The 19564-nt window shown below is 43.5% G+C and overlaps 1 protein-coding gene across 24 annotated transcripts in view; it reads left to right on the top strand.

The window, feature by feature from the left end:
• Window positions 1-19564, top strand: part of LPP (LIM domain containing preferred translocation partner in lipoma) — a 353260-nt gene that overhangs the window by 277230 nt on the left and 56466 nt on the right. For all 24 annotated transcript variants that reach the window (XM_054206282.1, XM_054206268.1, XM_054206284.1 and 21 more), the window contains one exon: window positions 15673-15842. In XM_054206282.1, coding sequence (XP_054062257.1) covers window positions 15673-15842 — 170 coding nt within the window. The remainder of the gene's footprint in view (window positions 1-15672; window positions 15843-19564) is intronic.

The following is a 19564-nucleotide window of genomic DNA, read 5'->3' as shown; positions in this document are numbered from 1 at the left end:
GCTGGGCAGATGCTTCTCATTTCTGTTCCGTGGCTGAAATTAGTGAGAATCCTAAATGCATATATATACACGTGTGTGTGTGTGTATATATATATATATATTGCAGGATGCTGCATGGACCCTGGATTCTAATGGTACTTGCTTCTTTCCCAATCTTCATCTCAACATTTCACATCAACTGATGCAGCTGTCGATGCCTACACGGTCTTGGAAGTGGGACTGTCTCCAGTATTGGCAAATTAAATGTGTATGTTTAGAGGAGGGAGGAAGGTGTGCAGGGAGGACAGGACTGGGGAGGGTATGGCTACAATAAGAGTCGATGTTTGAGTGAGACATTTTAAAATATTCCAGCATTTATCTGTGTATGTCTAAAAACATTGGCTTCTTCTACAGATAAAACGGCAAAGCGCAGGCTTATGTAATTCCGTTAGGTCACTACTGATGGCCACAGCCTACAACCATAACCTCTTATTCTTTGTGGATTCCATTTCCAGGCAAGGCAACGAGAAGAGGAGGAGAGTGAAAAAGGGAGGTTACTTCTGGTCAGAATTACTTCCACTGTTTTTTCACAGGCATAATTCAAAAGGTGGAGAAAGTGGAGCATGTGCGCTGCAGATGTGCACAGCTGGTGCCTTGCCACCTCTATGGCATCCCTCCTTCAGAAAGGCAGCTGAGGAGAGCCAGAAGGGCCGTGTCAGTTATATGGCCAGCTCCTAGTGAAAGCTTGTCATTTACACTCTTCCTGTCTCTTTCTGCGCTGCTGCCTCCATACCGAGTGAGGAATGGAAACTGCTCTGTTTGCTCACGCAGGGGAGAGACACATACTTTAAGGCCTAGAGGGCTTAGGCGAAAAACTGCACAGATAATACAAGTTTCAGGAACCTCAGCAGGAGCGTCAGAGATGTGTGTCTGAAAAGGAGCCACCCTCAAGCTCAGGGCAGAGGGACATCGCTGTTCTGGGGTTGCAGATCTGTGCCCTGAGCTAGCCCTGGTCATGCCATGTTCATGAGTAAAGGGCTTTGTTTGTCAGGCCCATTGATCTAAGTGTGGCTTGGTCTTTTAAACAAAAACAATACTTCATACAAAGCCAATTAGTCTTGGGATACTGGTGGTTTTCCTGTTATTTCTCTGTTCTGATTATAGCAGGGCTTTGGGTGAGGAGCTGTAATTAAGCTGTCAGGTCTGCCGGCTTCCTTGTGTTTTGTACAATTGTGAGGTGTTCACACACAGTCTCACTGCCTATTGCCTTTCGCAGAACAACTTACTTTCATTTAGGAGGGAAGAAAAGGCGGCTGACCTGTGGCCTTGAATCTCTTGTAGATGACCAAAGTCCTGAGACTATGAATAACAGTTGTTAGGCAGCAAGTAGGAATGGTGTGCATCCAGCAAATGTCTGATTACAAGAGCTGTTCTGGCCTAGGAAAATTGCAGCTGTTCAGAAGAGCAAGTAACATTTTACAGGACGATGTTTTGGAGCATGGTCTAATCGTGACGCATAGTGGGTCACATCTCAATAGGTGTGTGTTGACTAGAAGATGCTCATACTGACATCAGCTTGGCTAGAGGTCTGGCTGACTAAATATAGCCTAAGCTCTCAGGAGATCAGCGTGTGCAGTGGCTTCATGCTTGTGCTCTGGGCACAGGGGAAAACAAAACAATATGCAGCGGAAATAACACTATAAAATGAGATACTCATATTGTTTCCCTCGGGCAAGTGTTTTACTAATTTTGTGTTCCTCTTAGCTGGGAATATCCCATGGTGACCCTTAATACCTCAGACGGGGCTCATCTGCAGGAAAAAAAGTTCCTAAGTCTTTAGTCTATGGTTTCCAAAATGCCAGTCTCTCTCTTCCTTGTTATAGAGAGATTGCTTTGACTTTCTTGTGAAGGAGTACTGGAATTCAGACTTTCTTCAGGTGTTCTAATGTTTGGACATGGATCTGAAGCTTAACTCAAATGCTTCTGGAGTCATCTGGTCTAGAACACGGACTGGAGACTTCCCAGGAGATGCATAGCGCATGTTATTTCACAGGTCCTCCTCTGTGCATAACCTGCAAAGGGCTTAGAGCAGTAAAAAACAATGAAAGGTATTTCCAAAATGTTTGAAGTCTCAAACATTTGCATTGGGTCTCGCATTGCTGCAGTTCTCTGTTTTGGATGCTCTCTTTTGCAAGTTTTAGCCTTTCCCTTGGACAAAAATCTCCCACACAGTTTCCTGTGCTGGGGTGTGAATAATAGCTTCCCCAATCTACCCATCACATCTGACTTTGTCAGCATAACAAAGTTGCATCATTTTAGGTGCAGGTGGAAACCAACTGAATTAAACCAGCATTGGCTTTCTGAGAGTGGTCATATAAATTCAAAAGTACCTGAAGGTGACTAGGTTTACATCAGTTAAAATCAGACTTGGGATAAACTGAAATGAGTATCTCTACAAGTACCTCAGATCTAAGTCTGGAGGTCTAGTGGATTTCAAAGGATTCTGTTATCGTACATAAACAAGTCCATCAGTTTTCTCCACTGTCATACCAAAGTGCTTAATGAGGATTAAATATACTTACTGTCTTCGCAGTGAACTCCCATGTATGTAGGAAACCAGTAAAGAGTGCCCTGAAGGTTCAGAACACGATGATTTGCCAACTTTCTTCATACAGAGGTTGTCGTCATTGGTTTGGGATGTTCGGGAGGTTTTTCAACACCAAGTTTTTGGCAAACGCTTATAATCCCTGCTGATGATAGCCTTTTCCAATGCCCACTCAAGGGCATTGGACTGGCAGGACTCATCATGACCTCGGGATATCGGATCGGTCCTTTCCGATTGGTTACGCCCTGTCACGAGGAGGGAAAGCTTTTGGGGTTTCAGTTTCCATCGGTGCAAAATTCTCAGGTCAAGAATTGTGTGAATAATTCAGGAGACAGGGATTGGTGCCCTTCGCGCGGAAGCCAATTTAGAAAGAACTTTCCATCTTAGAAATGTGATGAGTAATACTTCGAGCGCGCCTTTGTAGATGCTCATCAACATCAGAGCCTCCTCATGGAGGACTACAGGTTAAATGTCAGGACAAGCTGTATCATAATAAATATGGATCAGAACCCACATTTCCTATGTCTCCTACTGTTTGTTAGTCAACAGGCCTTAGAGTCTAAACCACCACCTCAAACAAAGCAGTCTTAGGGACACTAAAGAGCTTGGCTTAATGATGTGAGGGTTTTTCTTTAAACTTATTATTTTCTAAGCCTTGCTAATTACGAATCAAAAGCTGTAGGATGTGTGAGAGTGACACATGCAATTGTGCAGATGGGTTTTCCACATACTTTCTTTAAATAAAATAATATTTTTTATAAATATATATCTCATATTTTACACTAATTCACTTCTAATGGAGATCAAGCAAGAAAACTTTTGTCTCCTTTTCTGTCAAGTTCTGAGAATGTGACAATTAGGTGACAATAATGATCTATGGATACTTGATATCATACTGCTCCATCATGGACTCCAGATATGCAGCATGTGCTACATGGATGTGACTTTGGAAATAGCTTAGAGAGTTATCGGTGTTACTTTCCATCTCCCTTGGCCAGTAAAAACAGGTCCCATGACCCAAAGGATGAGCAGAATTGAGTATAATTCATATGGTGTCATCAACATCAAATGTTATTTTAAAAGGACTTTTGCTCTCAATACCATTGTCACAGTTTAAGGTTATGACACGTCTGGTCGTCCTGAGTAGAAACAAATATTGCGTGTCCCCTCCAGAATGGGAGTGCCTCTCCATCCCAGGTTGTAAAGCTCCTGTTACTTGTCCAAGAGTGTAAACAAATATTGGACCTTGCACCTGGTTGGAAAAGTCCCAGATTTTGGGGCGAAGAAGGAAACCTCTGTCCAGTACGTTGCTTTAATGAGAAAAAAACAAGAGTTAGTTGATTCCAGCTGCTGAGAAATTTGGAGTGATGGAATTCAGTGCAAGGGACGGCGGATGGTTGGTGTACAGGTGAGGCGGTTTCCAGAGCCTGATGGATGTGATTTATGGCAGGGCTGCTGTCGACACGGAGACAGCGCATGTTTCAAAACAGCAAGGAAGCTTGGGGTTGGTGCCGGATTGTGAAAGGCAGGGTTTTCAAAAGACCTTAAACAAATGAGGTGCTGGTTGAAATTTGGTGGGACATCTTCTAATGCAGTCCTTTGAAAACCGCAGGCCTCAAAGCTGTTGGGGATATGAGAGCTGCCATTTGTTCAGGACTCTACTCTTTGTGGGATCCAGCCTTTCTCTACCTTTTTTTTTTTTTCTTTTTTTTCACTTTTGGCAGGGGAAAGACAGGTTCCCTCCCTGTTTCTTGTTTTTTGTCAGACGTTTTTCCCCAGGCAGGCATGCAAGAGGCGTGCCAGGTTGGTAGACGAGAGCCATTGGCACGGGAAGCATCTCTGACTCAAAACTTCGCCATTACTCAGGCGTTTTCACCTTCTTCGCTGAACAGAGCCTTTGGTAAAAATCACTTCATGCCACCACCCTCCTAGTGAAGCAGCAAGGCAGAGACAAGCTGCCGAATACCGGCTGGAGCACAGCCAGGCTATGGAAGAGTGAATTGAGTCATTCATGCCCAGCAGCGGATGTGATTTTTGGCTGGGCTTGAGTCTGATGAACATACTGATGGCGCCTCTCCTGGGCTTATGAAATGGGTTGGCTGGGCTGGGGGACAGAAGTGGTTTGAAGTGTCCTTGTGCAACATGGAAGCAGTTGGAGGTGAAAGTCTTTGGGAAAGGGGACATTGTTTGCTCTGTCTTTGTTCAGCACCTAACACCGCAGGGCCTCGACCCATCGCTTGGGCTCCTGGGGCTGCTTTCGTGCCGCAAACCTAACTGTAGTCCTTTGGAAATGCGGGAAAAGGCAACTAATTTTTTGACCTAGACAAAAAGGCTGCAGTCTATCAGTGTGAGTCTTAGCTGGTCCTTTCTGACTACATCCTCAGTTCAGCTCTTGAGAAAGCAAGTGCTAAGGAGAATTTGATCTACATTTAAGGCCTGCTTGCACTGAGCAGCAGCATGAGCCTGTGGGCAGCCGGGCGCTGGTCCTCCCCACCTGGAGGAGTGGGTGGGAGAAGATGCATGAACCGTTGCATAACGAACACCAAGCATCTGAAGAGGAGACCAGCTTGTCTGGCCTCCAGGTTTGTTCTGTCTTGCAGCCACCGCTTACGTATTGGGTTGGGTGCAGCAGCCCCTGAAACTACCCTCCACTGCTCTACCAGCAAGTCTGATCTCCCGAGTCAGTGGGCGAGCAGGCTGGGACAGCACAGTCGGAGAGACACCTGCGAGGGGGCCCAGACGGGCCAGGGAGAGCTGCCCCCACGTAGCCGCCGGCTGGGGCTTCTGACACTGGCCCTCCCAGTAATTGCAAGGTATTCTTCCGTGACTTTCCAAAAGAGGATCCTGATATCTGGTGCAGCATTACAGGTTGAGTCCAGCGGCCCAGAGGATCACGCAGGAAATCCCACCCTGGCCATTGCCCCTGATGAGGGTGGGAGGAAGAGTGATTTCTGCCCTCTCTCCTGCCTTCCTTTCCCTGCAGGAGGTTCAGACAAGTGTGGTTGCTCACCTTGTGTGCTGTCATATATTTGGTACGTCCACTGTCCAGGGAGCCTCATGCAATGTGGCTTTGCAAGCGTAAATGCAAAGGGACCTGGCTCAGTGGTTGTTGCTGTTGGGATCATTAGAACCGCCAAAATTTGTCTGATCCACATCTCTGTTCCCTGGTAAAGTCTTGCTAAAGAAGTTGTTTTCAATGTTAGTGATGTGTTCCAAGGAGAAGAGTCATGTTTGTTTTAAAAACTCTCATTTTCCTGTGAAAGCAAATTAAAAGAAGAGCTTTCTCAGCTTTTCAAAGGATGGGAAAGCCCCACTTTCTCACAGCCTTTAGAAATTTTACCCCATTTTTATTTTGGAAAAAAAGTAAGAAGTTTTTTACGTGTCTTGCTTTTTTAACTTCCTATATGTGATCAGTTTCCCCTGAAGGAGAGGAGTGGTGGCACAGGAAGGTGGGGGACTTTTGTGAAAGTAGGAATTTTTTTATTTTTTTATTTTTTTGAAAATGAAATTATTGCATTCCTTATTTAGTTAAGTGTATGTCAGCTGGGGTTTTTGGTGCAGATCAGTGCTTTGAAAGACTCACCCCCAAACACAAACATCTTTTTAATTAAAAAAAAAAAAAATGAAATTATACTTCTTTCCATCTAAGTCTGTACTTGCAACTTAAAGCTAATTTTCTTCATCATATCCATGCCTAACATTAAGCCCAGGTGGGAGCAGTAGTGAAAAGGAGGAGGTAGCAAGGAGTGCCCGGGAAGCAGCACGGGCCATGGCACCCTGTTTGCGGTGTTGGAGAGCCGGGAGAGGCGAGGGCTGGAGGAGGAATTGCTGTTCCTTCCAGAAACAACGTCCCGTGCCCCAGCTGAGAGCGCCTGGCAAAGCTACACAAACAACTTGCTCCTCTGTTTCCAGAGCCGGGGCTCTTCAGTGGATATACAACTGTAGTCTCTGTCATCTGGTAACTTTCATCACCATTAAAGAAAACATTTATAAAGGAAATACAGTACATTTTACTCTCCCCCTTGCATTTCCTTGATCGATCAGCAAAGGGAGGAATGTTTCCTCTCTCGCACTCTTTTTTTCACCCCCTTTCTTTTGTCTCCAGATGTTACTGAGGCTCTATTTCAACCCCTTTGCACATGGTAAAACACGTGCCAAAAAGTTGACACAATGTAACAAAAAAAAAAAACAACAACAAAAAAAGCAGAGCCTGCTGCAAAAAAAATATCTGGGACCTTAAATATTGTAGAGCATCACTGACCCCCACTGGGCTGGGGCACTCACTGCAGATCATCCGAGCTGGGGGACTGGAACCTCATCGGTGCGTTGGGGACACGGTCAGATCAACATTTGCCTACACTGCAAGGTGCCTTGCCTGGGGAGTGAGGGTGGTCAAACACTGGAACAGGCTTCCTAGAGAGGTGGTCAATGCCCCGAAGTATGTCAGTGTTGAAGGATCATTTGGACAATGCCCTTAACAACATGCTTTAACTTTTGGTCAGCCCTGAATTGGTCAGGCAGTTGGACTAGATGGTTGTTGTTGGTCCCTTCCAACTGAAATTCAATTCAATTCAATTCAATTCAATTCAATTCAATTCAATTCAATTCAATTCAATTCAATTCAATTCAATTCTATTCTATTCTATTCTATTCTATTCTAATCCATTCCATTCCATTCTTTGCTCCAGAGTTCACACGGATCCACACTTCAAAAGCTTCCCATACAACTCGTGTAGACCGATATGTGTTCTTTATGTCCATCGTGAGTACAGCAAAAAGGCGTTAGCTTATATTACTTCAAGGGACATTTTGGTTGGGTGGAAAGAAAGGCTTGCTAGTGGTAAGGTTAGGTACTCACTGAAATTTTTTGCCCAAGTTGTTGCTGAAATCTCCGTTGCTGGAGGTTCTTAGGAACAGGTTAAACAAGTATCTGTCAAGAATGATGTAGAAAGAGTTGATCCTGCCTTTGAGGCAGTAAGATACTTTCCATGACCTCTCAAGATCCTGTTCAACTTGAATTTTTATAGCTTTGCGGGAAAATCAGGACTGCGCCACTCCAAATCTTTATTTTGTGGCAGTGATGCATTGTGGTTGCAATAATTTAGGAAGGTACTTCTACCATGTTGGTAAGCACTTATTGTAATCTGCTTTATATCAGAAACAAGCTAAATTGTCTCTTGTGTCCCAGGGAGTTGAGGAGAGGTTCATGTAGATGTGTAAGGGACAGGGACCGTCATCACAAAGATGTTGAAACATTTTCTTCCTCTCTTCTTGAAGATAGGACAGTAGCAAAGGCACAAAACTCTTCGTGCTTGGCTGCTACAAGGCCCAGCCAGGCTGCCAGAGAGTGATGGTGTGGCCCACACTGGGAGCACGTTCCTCATGCTGGGGAGGGGATTCCAGCAGGACAGGTGCTAGGTGCTTCCTCTGACATGGAGGAGTTTTCATGCTGCAAGCCTGTCCCACCGTCAAGCCGTTTCAGAGATGGTCTTGTGGCTAAAGACTGGGATAAGAAAATGCAGTTTTAGTTCCTGGCTCTTCTCAAACTCCTTGTGTGACCCTCAGCAAGTTATTTAACCTTTGTGGGTCTCAAATTCCCCACCTGCCTGTTGGGTGTCCTAACAGTCCTCTACCTTCCTGGGGTGTTGGAAAGGTTCACTATGAGAGCTAGTGACTGGCTCGGATAGTGACCTTGTGGTGAGGAGCATGGAGAAGCGTTTGAGAAGGTACAGTAAAGCGTTAGCAGCGTGAGCCTGCACAGTTGCAGTGCATTTGCCGTGTGGAGTGGAATGAGACCTCCAGGGCATACTGGGAATGTGTCAGGTTTGCAGCCAAGCAACGTGAGAATATGAAGTTGTATTGTGGTTGGAGGAAAGGGACAAAAACAACAGGAGAGTGCAGCTACTGCTGGATAAGCACAGTACAAATGACAAGGAGGTCACTGCAGGGACCTGTACATCTGGAGTACAAGTGCAACGCAGTTAAAGCAGAATAACCAGGACGCAGTAATTAAATCACGTCCTTGGATTGAATTTATGAAGTGTTACAGGCACACGTTGCAGCATGAAGCTCTGTTTACTGTGAAAGATTGTGTTTTCTGACGTCTGCTGAAGAAGAGGGAATTAAGATTGATCTGTCTCGTGTCCAAGGGCTGTGTAAGACAACTGATGCATACAGCCTGCTACTGTCAAATGGTGAAACTTCGAGCTTGGATCGTGGCACAATAAATCGTTGCCGAGGGCTTCCCACTCAATGAGAAGTCTGAGTTCAAAAGCAAAAAAAGGTAGGTAAGGAAGGCAAGGGTAAGATGTGAACAATACCATCGTTTCCTACAAAATGCACAAACTACCTTTGAGTTTCCCTTCATACTTTTATTGCCGTGCCCTGAGAGTGCCAAAGTGTTGGAATAGCTCTGGGACTAATATCAACACATCTTTCCCTAACGTGATCACAGCCAGATACATGACTCCCATGCTACGCAGGAAGGGAATAAACCCTCTCTTGTGGATCAGAGATTCCTAGTTTATTCCTTTTGGATAAATCAAGGAACCCAGAACCCCTTGGGTGCTTATGAGTTGCGGGATCATTACCGTTGAGACTTAACTCGATGAGGGCGTACTGGCAGTTAAGGTCTGCTATTACAATGCTATCCTAATAGATTAACGTTTGCTTCTGCCTACCTTTAAAATGGAATAATTGTGCCTGTCTGACATAGGTGCCCTGAGGAATCCCACGTGCCTCGGAAATGCTTGAAAACCCTTGGATAAAAGTCACCAGGAAAGAGGAGGGAGAGAGGGGAAAATCTTGTTACATTGTTGACTTATGGTCAACGTTGTCCTCGAAATGCTGTTTTGTCATCAATATTTCTTCATTAGGAATAATGATTTTTCCACATTTACTGCCAGCTGATTCAAAGCTGTCCAAAAGCAGAATGTGTCATGAATCTCTAAAATGCATTCGCTGGCGAACTCTAAACAGAGATGATTAGAAAAATAATGCAGCGGAAATACAGGGTTTCTTGAGGCTGCCAGGGGAACTTTCAGCGAGATATTTTGTTCAATGTATTTACATATATTAAAAATGTTCTTAGTACACTTTTGTAAAGGCAGTATGCTTTATTTCTTTAGTTCTTTCTTGCATAGCGTATCAGGGCTGCAGTGAGAGCCGGGGAATACACTTAGCTGATCAAGGGAAATTGTGTAATTGATAGGCACTGAGGATATGACCTTGTGGTATATTCCCACAGTACTGGTAAGTGGGAAACAGTTTTTTCCATCGTGCAGAAGTTTTTGAGATACCAACGTTTTTTTTCCCCCCATATTTCAGCAAATGCAGAACCTTCCTACTTTGATGCTTTTATCAGAAAATTATCCCCTATCTCCTCTCTACGTAGAATGCATGCTTTGAATTAATGAATTTAAGCCTTTTGTAGGAAGAAGGTTTGCACATTTTCTCTCTGCTTTCTTTGCTTTTAGTATCTCTCGTTATTGCCTGAATTGTGCACGTTAAGACACCGTACATCATATAGCAAGAGACAGTCGGTGCCCCCGACAGCTTAGAGTCTAAGTAGGTATGACAGATAAATAATGCTGTAGCCTGAAAGAGGCTTGTTTGTACATCCTCGGATGTGCAAACAGGAGCATCTCCAGCTAGCTGGATGGAGTTACATTACCTCTGTGTTTGGCTCCAGTGTGATTGGTATCGGAATATTATGCCATAAACATTAGTATGGCATGTACCTATTCCATCATCCATCTTCAGTGGTGGATGTTTGTCTGATTGGCTCACATTCTTAATCTGCTATTTAAAAGTGACTCATGTCCCAGATAAGATTGGACACCCTGTATCTAATTCCTCATCTCCAGATCACGCCCAGGCTCTGGCCAAATCTTAAAAATCTTGCTGAGTAACAGCTCAGATTATGGCCTTTCCTATTCATCTTCACAGATAAACCCCGCATCCAAGCTCCAGTGACCTTGAATCTCTGCAACATCCTTTTCTAAAAATGCAATTTCTCCCTATTCATGCTTAACTAGAATGCAGCTGCAGAAATCTCTCTCTAACTTGTAACTTAGGCCAGATCATTCCTGCCTCTTAATCTCTCCTCTGGTTTCATTTCTGCATCATCTCAAACAGAAGCTTCTTGTCTTTACTTGTGTGGCCTGTGATGACCTATTCCCACCCAGTGACATATCAACTCATCCTTCCCGTCTGCACGTGTCTATGCTCACTCTTCAAGCACTTACGTTCCCTTTTGTGCTGTCTTTGTCCTTTCCTCAGAAGCATCCCATTAAACTTCCCTCAAACTTCCTCCAGGTCCTCTTTCAAATTCTTCCTTAACCTCTTCCTTTGCTGGGCTGTCTGCAGACTCCTTCTCAACAGTAAAACACTTGGAGTGCTGAGACCGCAAATTTCCTCGCTGATCACTTTTGTCTGATTGCTTCTTTGTATTTCCTATCTGTACCCAGTTGTTACTGCTTGTATTAGATTGCAAACTCCTCCAGTCGGGCCCTTCTTTGTATTCTATGTTTGTCCAACACCCGACACAACAGGGGCTGATCCACAATCTGAGCAGCCGGGATCTGTGGTGGTATATGCAAAAAACATGTACTAATAGTAATAAAATAATGAGAAGTTGGAACATGGCATCGTGTGCACCATGAGCTCCTCTCCCCCCTTCCCCCTCTTCCTTCAGTTTTGCAGCATTTTATTTTTTTTATACAACAGAAGACAGTAAATGAGGAGGTTTCAGAATAAAGTAGAGTAGCTGATCATTTCCTTTCAGCTGAAGTGTTTCCCTGTGATCCACTCAGTAATGATGGCATTTCCATCAGTTTCAGCAGGGAAGCCTCTGTGGGCACCTCTGTATGTCCCCCTGAGGTAAGACCAACATGTGGCAGCCAGGTGAGGCTGAAGGAAGGTCACGGCCAAGGTTATGAACCCTCTTTCATGCAGAAATAGAGGAGTCTAGTCGCCCAGGCTTGCTGCCAGCGTATTACCTTCTAGTTTTGCTGAAACGATCTTGAAAATGGAGCTAAAAAGGGCTGAAGGGGCAAAAGAAGAATGTTGAAATGACATAGTTTCCTCTTCATGCAGTTTAATACTAATTTTGTCCTTTGTCTTTAAGCTGCCTTTTAAGTGCTGTTTGTCTCTCTGGGAAGCAAATGGGTCACGTTGTTCTATGTTTCTACTGTAATACGCTGCCTGCTATTTTTCTCTTAGATTATTTGTGTAATCTTTTTTGTGCAATCTGTTTGTTCTTGAGTCTTGCAAGCTTTGCCTTTGCTACTTCTTTCCCAATAAGCAGTGCAACTTGTTCTGTGTTCGCTCATGGGTATTCTGCACACAACGGACTGGGTTATTTCAACCAGGGTGAAAATATTAAAATGGGGAACATGTGTGGGCACTTAATTGTGGTGAGTCCGACCACAAATACCTTCACTGTTGGTAATTGGCACACAGGAAAAGCAGACCTTTGTTTTGTTTTTATCAGACATAATGATAGATACATTGTTTTTAGTGGGGTTTTTCTGGTTTTCTAAGGAAATGAGGCTTGTGCAATCGCACCGCCTGTGTGCATGTGCCTGTCTCTTTGTCAGTTCCTCCCTCACCAATAACACTTGAAAATAATAGCCATTTTCAACCAAATTTGAGCGAGGCGCAGGAGCTGGGGGAAGCGACCTGGTTTTACACAAGTCTTGCGAGATCCCAGGTTGCACCAAAGTCTGCAAAAGGTGCAGCTTCTAACGGCCGCATCACTGCGAGCCAGATCGGCCGTGTATTTGCCTGCGTGCCTTTACGTGGATCCAGCCACCTAACTGTAAGCTCCCGATTTTGAATATTTTGTCTCACTTGCTTTTACCCTTCGGGCGAGTGAGTCAGTTGGAGGTGGTGCTAGGCACAGAGCTTGTGTTTTGATTTTGACTGGAGTGGCCATGTCTCATGAAAAACACGGTTTGCTCCAGGCCACAGTGTTACAATTTGCATATAAAATTATGAAAAAGGAAGCTTTCTTTGAGCTTTCCTGTGTGAGAGTTTACAGGAGCATTTCTGTCTGTGTACATAATAGCAGAAGCTGGACTTCTCATAAATGTAGATGGGTTAAGTCTGTCACTGCCTGAATGGGAATCTTCTGTGGAAAAACCCAGAAAGAGGAAGGAAAGCCTAAGGAAATACCAACTTGAAGGGGAGAAGTTGGCCAAGACTTATGTTGTGCTGCTCTTTGGTTTGTACCTGGCCACCAGCAATGTAGTTGGGGAATGCCTCAGAGCCGTGCAGGAATGTAGCCTCAGGGCACCTTTGGGAGGCAGAGAAGATGTCTTTATGCCCCTTGCTCAAAGACGGGACAGGGGTACAAAGGCACCGAGTGATTTGCCAGAGATTACAAGAGTATATATTTGAGTCAGGGAACAGACCGAGGTCTCCTGACACGAGAAGTACAGCCAGAAGTATGGTCTACATAAAGACAGCTTCTCCAGAAAATGGAGAGATGCCTTGGTCAAAGAGGAAGATAAATGTTGAAGTGTACAAGAGCTGGCTAAATTATGAATGTGAGAAGAGGAGGAGGGGGAGAAAAGATTCCCACATGCTCTACTCAGATGTTAACAAAGAAAGCTGAGAAGTGTTTGCATAGACACTACATTATTCCATGTCCAAATGCCTCATAAAAATAATACCGGATGATCACAGAATGGCACACCAGGGAAAATAAATTCTTCAGCGGAATATTCCCTCTGGAAAAACACTGTGTAAAGTAATACACTAATGGCTTTCAATTTCATGTTTTATATATAGAGATATTAACTGCTCCCCAGACGTCTCTTCATATTACAGCCCAGCTACACGAGCAGTTTGGAGAAGGCCCCAGCACACGGTTGGGCTTGTCCACACACAGGACCAAGCAGTGCTCTCCTGTTGTCTGTGCAGCTCCTGTGGTATACGGTAGTTTTCTTCTGCCTCCTTCCCAGAGCAGTACTGCTCCCGTGGTTCCCTCCAGTGGGAGTTTTTTTTTCTTCTTCTTCCTAGGCCTCATGGTTTTTTCCATTCTTCCCCCACGCTCTGTAGTCTCACCACCACGCTGGGAACCCTGCATTCCTTCTCTGCTTGTAAAAAAAGGAGTCTTCACAAGAAGTGTTACAGTGGGGTGATTAAAGCACAACACTGTGAATCAAAATGCTAATAACAAATGCTAAAGAAAGTCAAGTATAAAAACAAGACTGTTAATTCCTTTTTGGGGGGTTTCCAGGCTTGTCTGGATTTATCTGGTGACTTCTCTCTCCACATTGCTCACACTGGGAACTGTTTGAGTCAGGAACTGTCTGTCCTGTGTAATGCCAACTACGGTTATGCCATTGTAGCAAATTGAAATGGTCTGGGTTCTTTTCCGAGCTTTCCTAATATATCTCAAATGTGTATATATATCATCCTGCCTCATCCTGACGGGTCCAAAAGTAGCTTACATGCTTTGTTCCCTGGATGTAGCCTATTGGAGTGTGGGACAGACAGGGAAGAAGTTGTGAGTGCAGGGACACTGATGTTGCACTACACAAGGACAGCAGCCCTTCTGTTGGGATGGTGAGGCATGTTCCAAGTCCTTTGAGGAAGGTTTGCAGTATTTGTTTGAACAGGACAATAAACACAGACCGTGGTATGAGAGAACATCATATTGTTGCTGGATTATTTATTATTAGTGACATATTATTTGTATATACATTTATGAGTAATTCTATTTTGAATTGAGTCTGCCTTCCTGCTTGCACCTCAGCTCTTGCTTCCCTTTCCCTCCTTCCCACCCTCAGCGACCACACCACTCCACCCATAGAGCCTTGAAGGAGAAGTGCAGGGTCCCAAGACTGGGGACACCACAATTATTCTCAAACTGGAGAACACCATTTCGAGTGGGACAAAGCCCCAGACCATGTTGCTCTGTTGCCTCCGGTGGGGCTCTCCTGTGTAGATTATCCGAAATACCTTCCGTGACTCTGTGCTGGAATTATTTTCAGCACTGATTGCTGGGTAAGGACATCAGACCTGCACGGGCTATCTCCATTTTCTAGAACTCAAATGAACGGCAGAGGAGAATCACAAAGGTGTGCCTTCCACCCACCCTCTTCCATCATCTGTGCACCAGTCTTCCCTAGGAAAACGTCTTTCCCATGATCTGAGAAACCCTCTTTCTCAGAAGAAAGAAGAAACCACCCAAAAAAGCATTTGTATGTGGCATTAGGAACCTCTTTCAGAAACAGACAGAGCTCTTAGGGCTTGTCTTTACTTAGAGTCCTTACTAGCAGCTTCTGATATACCTTTCTCAAAGGACAGTAAGAATAAAGTATCCACACATCAGTTTCTTGAGGAATAGTTTCTGTGCTTTAAATAGACACAATATCTTAATCCGTATTAATCTTCAAACAGAAAAAAAGTCATTTTTCCATGTAAGAGATGATATTGCACTCTTTGTAATCACTCAGTCTTTAGCTACTACTTTTTATTTAAAATATCATCTAGCTCAGCATCATCACGTTAGCAAGAGTGCGAAGATTGATACTGCTATACTGGCAAAAGGATTTCACTTTTTACGCTTTTGCCAGTATAATTGGCTCCATTGAGGGAATTGGTTTAAGCTGTACAAGCAAAAACTGTTAAATGGTAACAACTGTGCTGCCACCAGGCAGCTTTACAAGGCATCCTACCACAGAATCCTTTCATGTGGAGGCAAGGCTTTAGGCACAGGTTTATCCCATCTAACTGAGAAGCTGAGGATGACTATATAGCTGGGTTAGAATATAGCTCAATGGTTTGCATCTGGGGTTCAGATTCCTTATGATGATCACTGATCACAGTAGTAGAACTGATATCAGTGTGGTCTTCAGAGCCAGGTTCAAGCATCTCTAGATGTTTTCGTGAGGGCCAGCACTGGAGGGCCTTCCAGTGGCGCTGGATCTTTGCCAGCAGAGGCATAAATTGCTCTTCTGTTGACTGAGCCGCTGTGTCCCCCTTACCCACTATGCAGCACAGGTGTGTGGGAGGACCTTCTCTGCAGTTGAGAACAGGAGCTTGCTTTGACTCATGTCCTTTCCCTTTGGTGACAGGCCGCTGTGCCCGCTGTGGGGAGAATGTTGTTGGGGAAGGCACCGGCTGTACGGCCATGGACCAGGTCTTCCATGTGGAGTGCTTCACCTGCATGATGTGCAACAACAAGCTGAGGGGACAGCCTTTCTACGCAGTGGAAAAGAAAGCCTACTGTGAACCCTGTTATATCGTAAGTACCTATTCTTGTTTGCACCCTTATTTTAATGCACAGACATTGAAAGCATTGATTTCTTTCATTGCTGTACAGTTGCCTGACAGTCCCACGGCAGTACGTACTGTGGGCACCAGTTTTTCCATGGTCTTCAGAAGGACTGTGATCTTTTCAGTTTCCTGGGTGAATTCTGTTTTCTGGTCTAACTTATCTCTTAAATGAAGTCGCCAAAGCAGGCGAAAGAGGTGCTTTTTGTGATTATTGCAGCTCTGTAAGGAGCTTTCTGTGTTGAGAAACCTGATGCCAAAATGCTTACAAACTGCTGCCCACTAAGTCTAAGGAGGTGGGATGCAAGATAGCACTAAAACTTCTAAAATCAAGACCTTTGCATTGCTTGATGGAAGTCCTTCTATTGAACCTTGGTTAATGAACTTCTACTGGTCTTTGGATTGGATATCTTTAGAAGTTTACCTTACCCTAAAATTTCATTTCATGCCTCCGACAAGCTCTTAAAGCAAACAATTAACAGTTGCTCTGAGGAGCTGCACCTTTTAAGAGGCTCCCATAAGAACTAGGTGGAACCAGTTGCACAGTTGCAAATTGAAGAAACATCACATAACATGCCTGAGGCCTCACCTTGGTGTGACCTTAGCGTACAGTATATAGGGATAATCTTTGTCATTTAGAATAAGAAAAGCACCAAAACATTCTTAAAGCATTGATAGGGCTTTCTATAAACCTCCAATTTAGAGTTATTCTTATAAACACTGGACCAGAGATCCTTCTGGAATCAGATTTGCACTTCTGAAAGTAAAAATTGATGCTTTTCTTGACTCTTCTGTCATTAGAATAATAATTAAAGCAATAATATATATTTCTGAAAATGCCACCAATATCCCATTATTCCTTCTGTTTCTGCAGAGCCTTTGCAGGGGGATTATTGCTGAAATACTGAATATAAAAAGAGACGACTTTGTCTTATTTACAATGGCAGTGATATATGGGCCTTGTTAATTGGCTTTTAAAAACTAAATGATCTTTTGATGGAATATGTACCTTTTAAACCATTCCATTTTTGTTTGCACTAAAATGATTGCGCCATAAAAAATTTAAGGTTAATTTCGTGGTAAGTTTGACCATGTGCAAAGCACAGCTGACTTTAGGAAGGTGCATCCATAATATGATTGGAGTAACTTTATGTAACTGGAATTATACATTTCATTGACTTCAGGCTGGAATTGACTTCATCTGCTTGCAGATTGATACTTTCTTTTCCTCTTTTTTAAATCAAGGCACACATTCTTCACCGCTCATCTGCTTTAGTTTGGGAAAACATCTGCATTAGCCACTGCAGTAATGGTTTAAGATTATTTAATCCCATTACTTATACACTTCATTAGCCTGAGTGAATCGTTGGCAAGGGTTCAGTAAACTTCCTACATTGGGAGATAAAAGGATAAATAAGGAAAGGGAGAAGGATTCTGTTCCTCATTTTCTTTCAAATTTATCTTCTATCTATTTAAGGGATAAAGGAATGATAATTGCCTGGTTGCATCTGCGTTTGTACGTTCTGTGATACGGCTTGGCAGCTCTAAGTACAGAGGACAGAGTAAACGTTTAATAGCTTTCTTTTATGTAACCAGAAGGGGCCTCTAAATGTTTATCCATGCAGTCCGCAAAAACCTGGTTATGGACTTAACCCAAAACACGTCTGGATCCATCTGCTGCTGCACATGCAGGGGAAAGGATGGTGACGCTGATGGGGCTACGTATGTGTAGCTGGGCAGCTGGTACCGTGAGCGGGAAATGGAAAGCAAGGATCTGGCAATCTGATGCAGTAAAGAAAAAAAGGGAAGGGGGGGAAGCACCACCAAAGCACACATTAAACTCTTAAACGTGGAAGAAACAAGTGCTGGGAGCCTAAGTCTTGATATCCTTCAGAAAGCTCAGGACTCTGCTGTGCCAAAAGCCAGATCTAAAAGGGATGTAGGCACCTGCCGTGCTATTGGCTTTAGGCCTGAGGAATTTGTGTGGTAGAGCATGTGTCTCATTGATTTTTCAATGAAACGAGGTCTGCGTTGGCTTCAGTAGGATGATGAGTGCCTAAGTACACTGAGGGCCTGAGCTAGGCTTGCAAGTTGTTCTTGCAAATGGATTGGGGGCCCTTAAGTTGCTGAGACACAATCTGAATGCTTTTGTCTTTAGATGTGTGATGTGGTTATACTGAAGTCAAGGAAAGTTAATGACCTGCTTAAAATCTAGCCTGTGTTTAACGATTTTGCTGGATTGTGAACTCTGATTTTTTAGGGTTTTTTTTGAGCTTCCCCAAGTCCCATTATCAGAAAATAACTTGGACAGTTGGAGCCCTAGTTCTATAGGAAATCAATGGGACTGAAGAACCTGGGCCCAGATTCCTGTGGACCTGAATTCCCATGAAAGGTGGAGCCTGTGTGACTAGCCCAAGACCCAAGATTGCACAGTTAATCCATGGCTGTGGCCAGCTGAGAAAACAGGATTCTCAGCTGGTATAAATCTGAGTAATTCAATGAAGCTTGTTTACTGGTTTACCTAATTCACGCTGATTTCTAGCACGCATCCCCATTTCCCCAATCCAAAACTCTTGACTTATTATGCAAGCCATTAGGCCAAGCTGCTTCATTTATATAAAGAAAATGAACTATAATACTTGCCTGATCGTGATACATAAATTCATGAATTTTTTGATTTTTTTTAATAGTTCCCTTGTGTGACTTGTGGCCGTACACACATAAAAACTATGTGCAAAAATAAAAATACATGTTTTTTTCAACAGTTGGAATTGGCTAATCTTCTCAGTTTATTATGTGACTTCTTAGTTGTGGTAGAGTGAAGCCATAATTAAGATGACTGCGAAGAGCTGTATTTAATTACTTGCTAGTCAATACCAAGCCTAAATAGCCTGCAGAAGGGTTGGTTTTTGTTTTTGTTTCTGGTTTTATTTATCAGTGACCCAGTTAAGATGAAATTCCCCAAAAGTATGAATTAACATGTAAGGAGATCAATCACCTGTTTAAAAAAAAATATTTTTCCTAATGGGAATTTGAGTGCCACAGTTAATTTCTTTCACACAAAAATCCCCCCCACCCAAAAGCCAGTCACTATCATTTCCTGTTACATCTTATGAATGCAGTGAGTTCTGTTGCCAATGTGTTTGCTGGTTTTGCTCTGCATCCAAGGATTCTTTCATTATTGATGTTATTTTTAAAAGAGTACCAGTCTTCTCCATTAAGGCACTTCTGCTGAACTAAAAGCAACTGTAAAAAATAAAGTGTTAATAGGAGACAGATGTCTCCGAGTCATTACAACAGTCAAGTAACATCTGAAATAATCACGATAGGGTTTCCAGTGTAACCAGCGTACTGCTGTACACATGATGAATGCTGTGTCTGCAGTATGTTATCAGTATACTTTTCCCCACCCTTACAGGGCAAATTACTGACAAAAAACATTTGGTTTGCTTCCTCTAAGTAGTTGAAGAGATTTTTAGCACTGGGCTCAGTGCAGAGAAAAGGTTAAGAGTAATATCAGTGGAACCGTTGTTATAAAAGATTGAAGAGCAAGATGTTAGAGCAGTGCCAGCTGTCTGCTTTCCAAATACCGTGTTATCATAAGGACTGAACACAAGGTTAACCAGGCACACCGGTCTGGCAAGAGTGATGCTGCTGTTTTGTGAATGGGATGTTCTTTGATGTCCTGATGAC

The sequence above is a fragment of the Rissa tridactyla genome, chromosome 6, assembly GCF_028500815.1.
Source record: "Rissa tridactyla isolate bRisTri1 chromosome 6, bRisTri1.patW.cur.20221130, whole genome shotgun sequence".
Lineage (NCBI taxonomy): Eukaryota > Metazoa > Chordata > Aves > Charadriiformes > Laridae > Rissa > Rissa tridactyla.
The sequence above is the reverse complement of the archived record's forward strand: the minus strand, read 5'-3'. Positions and strand labels throughout refer to the sequence as shown.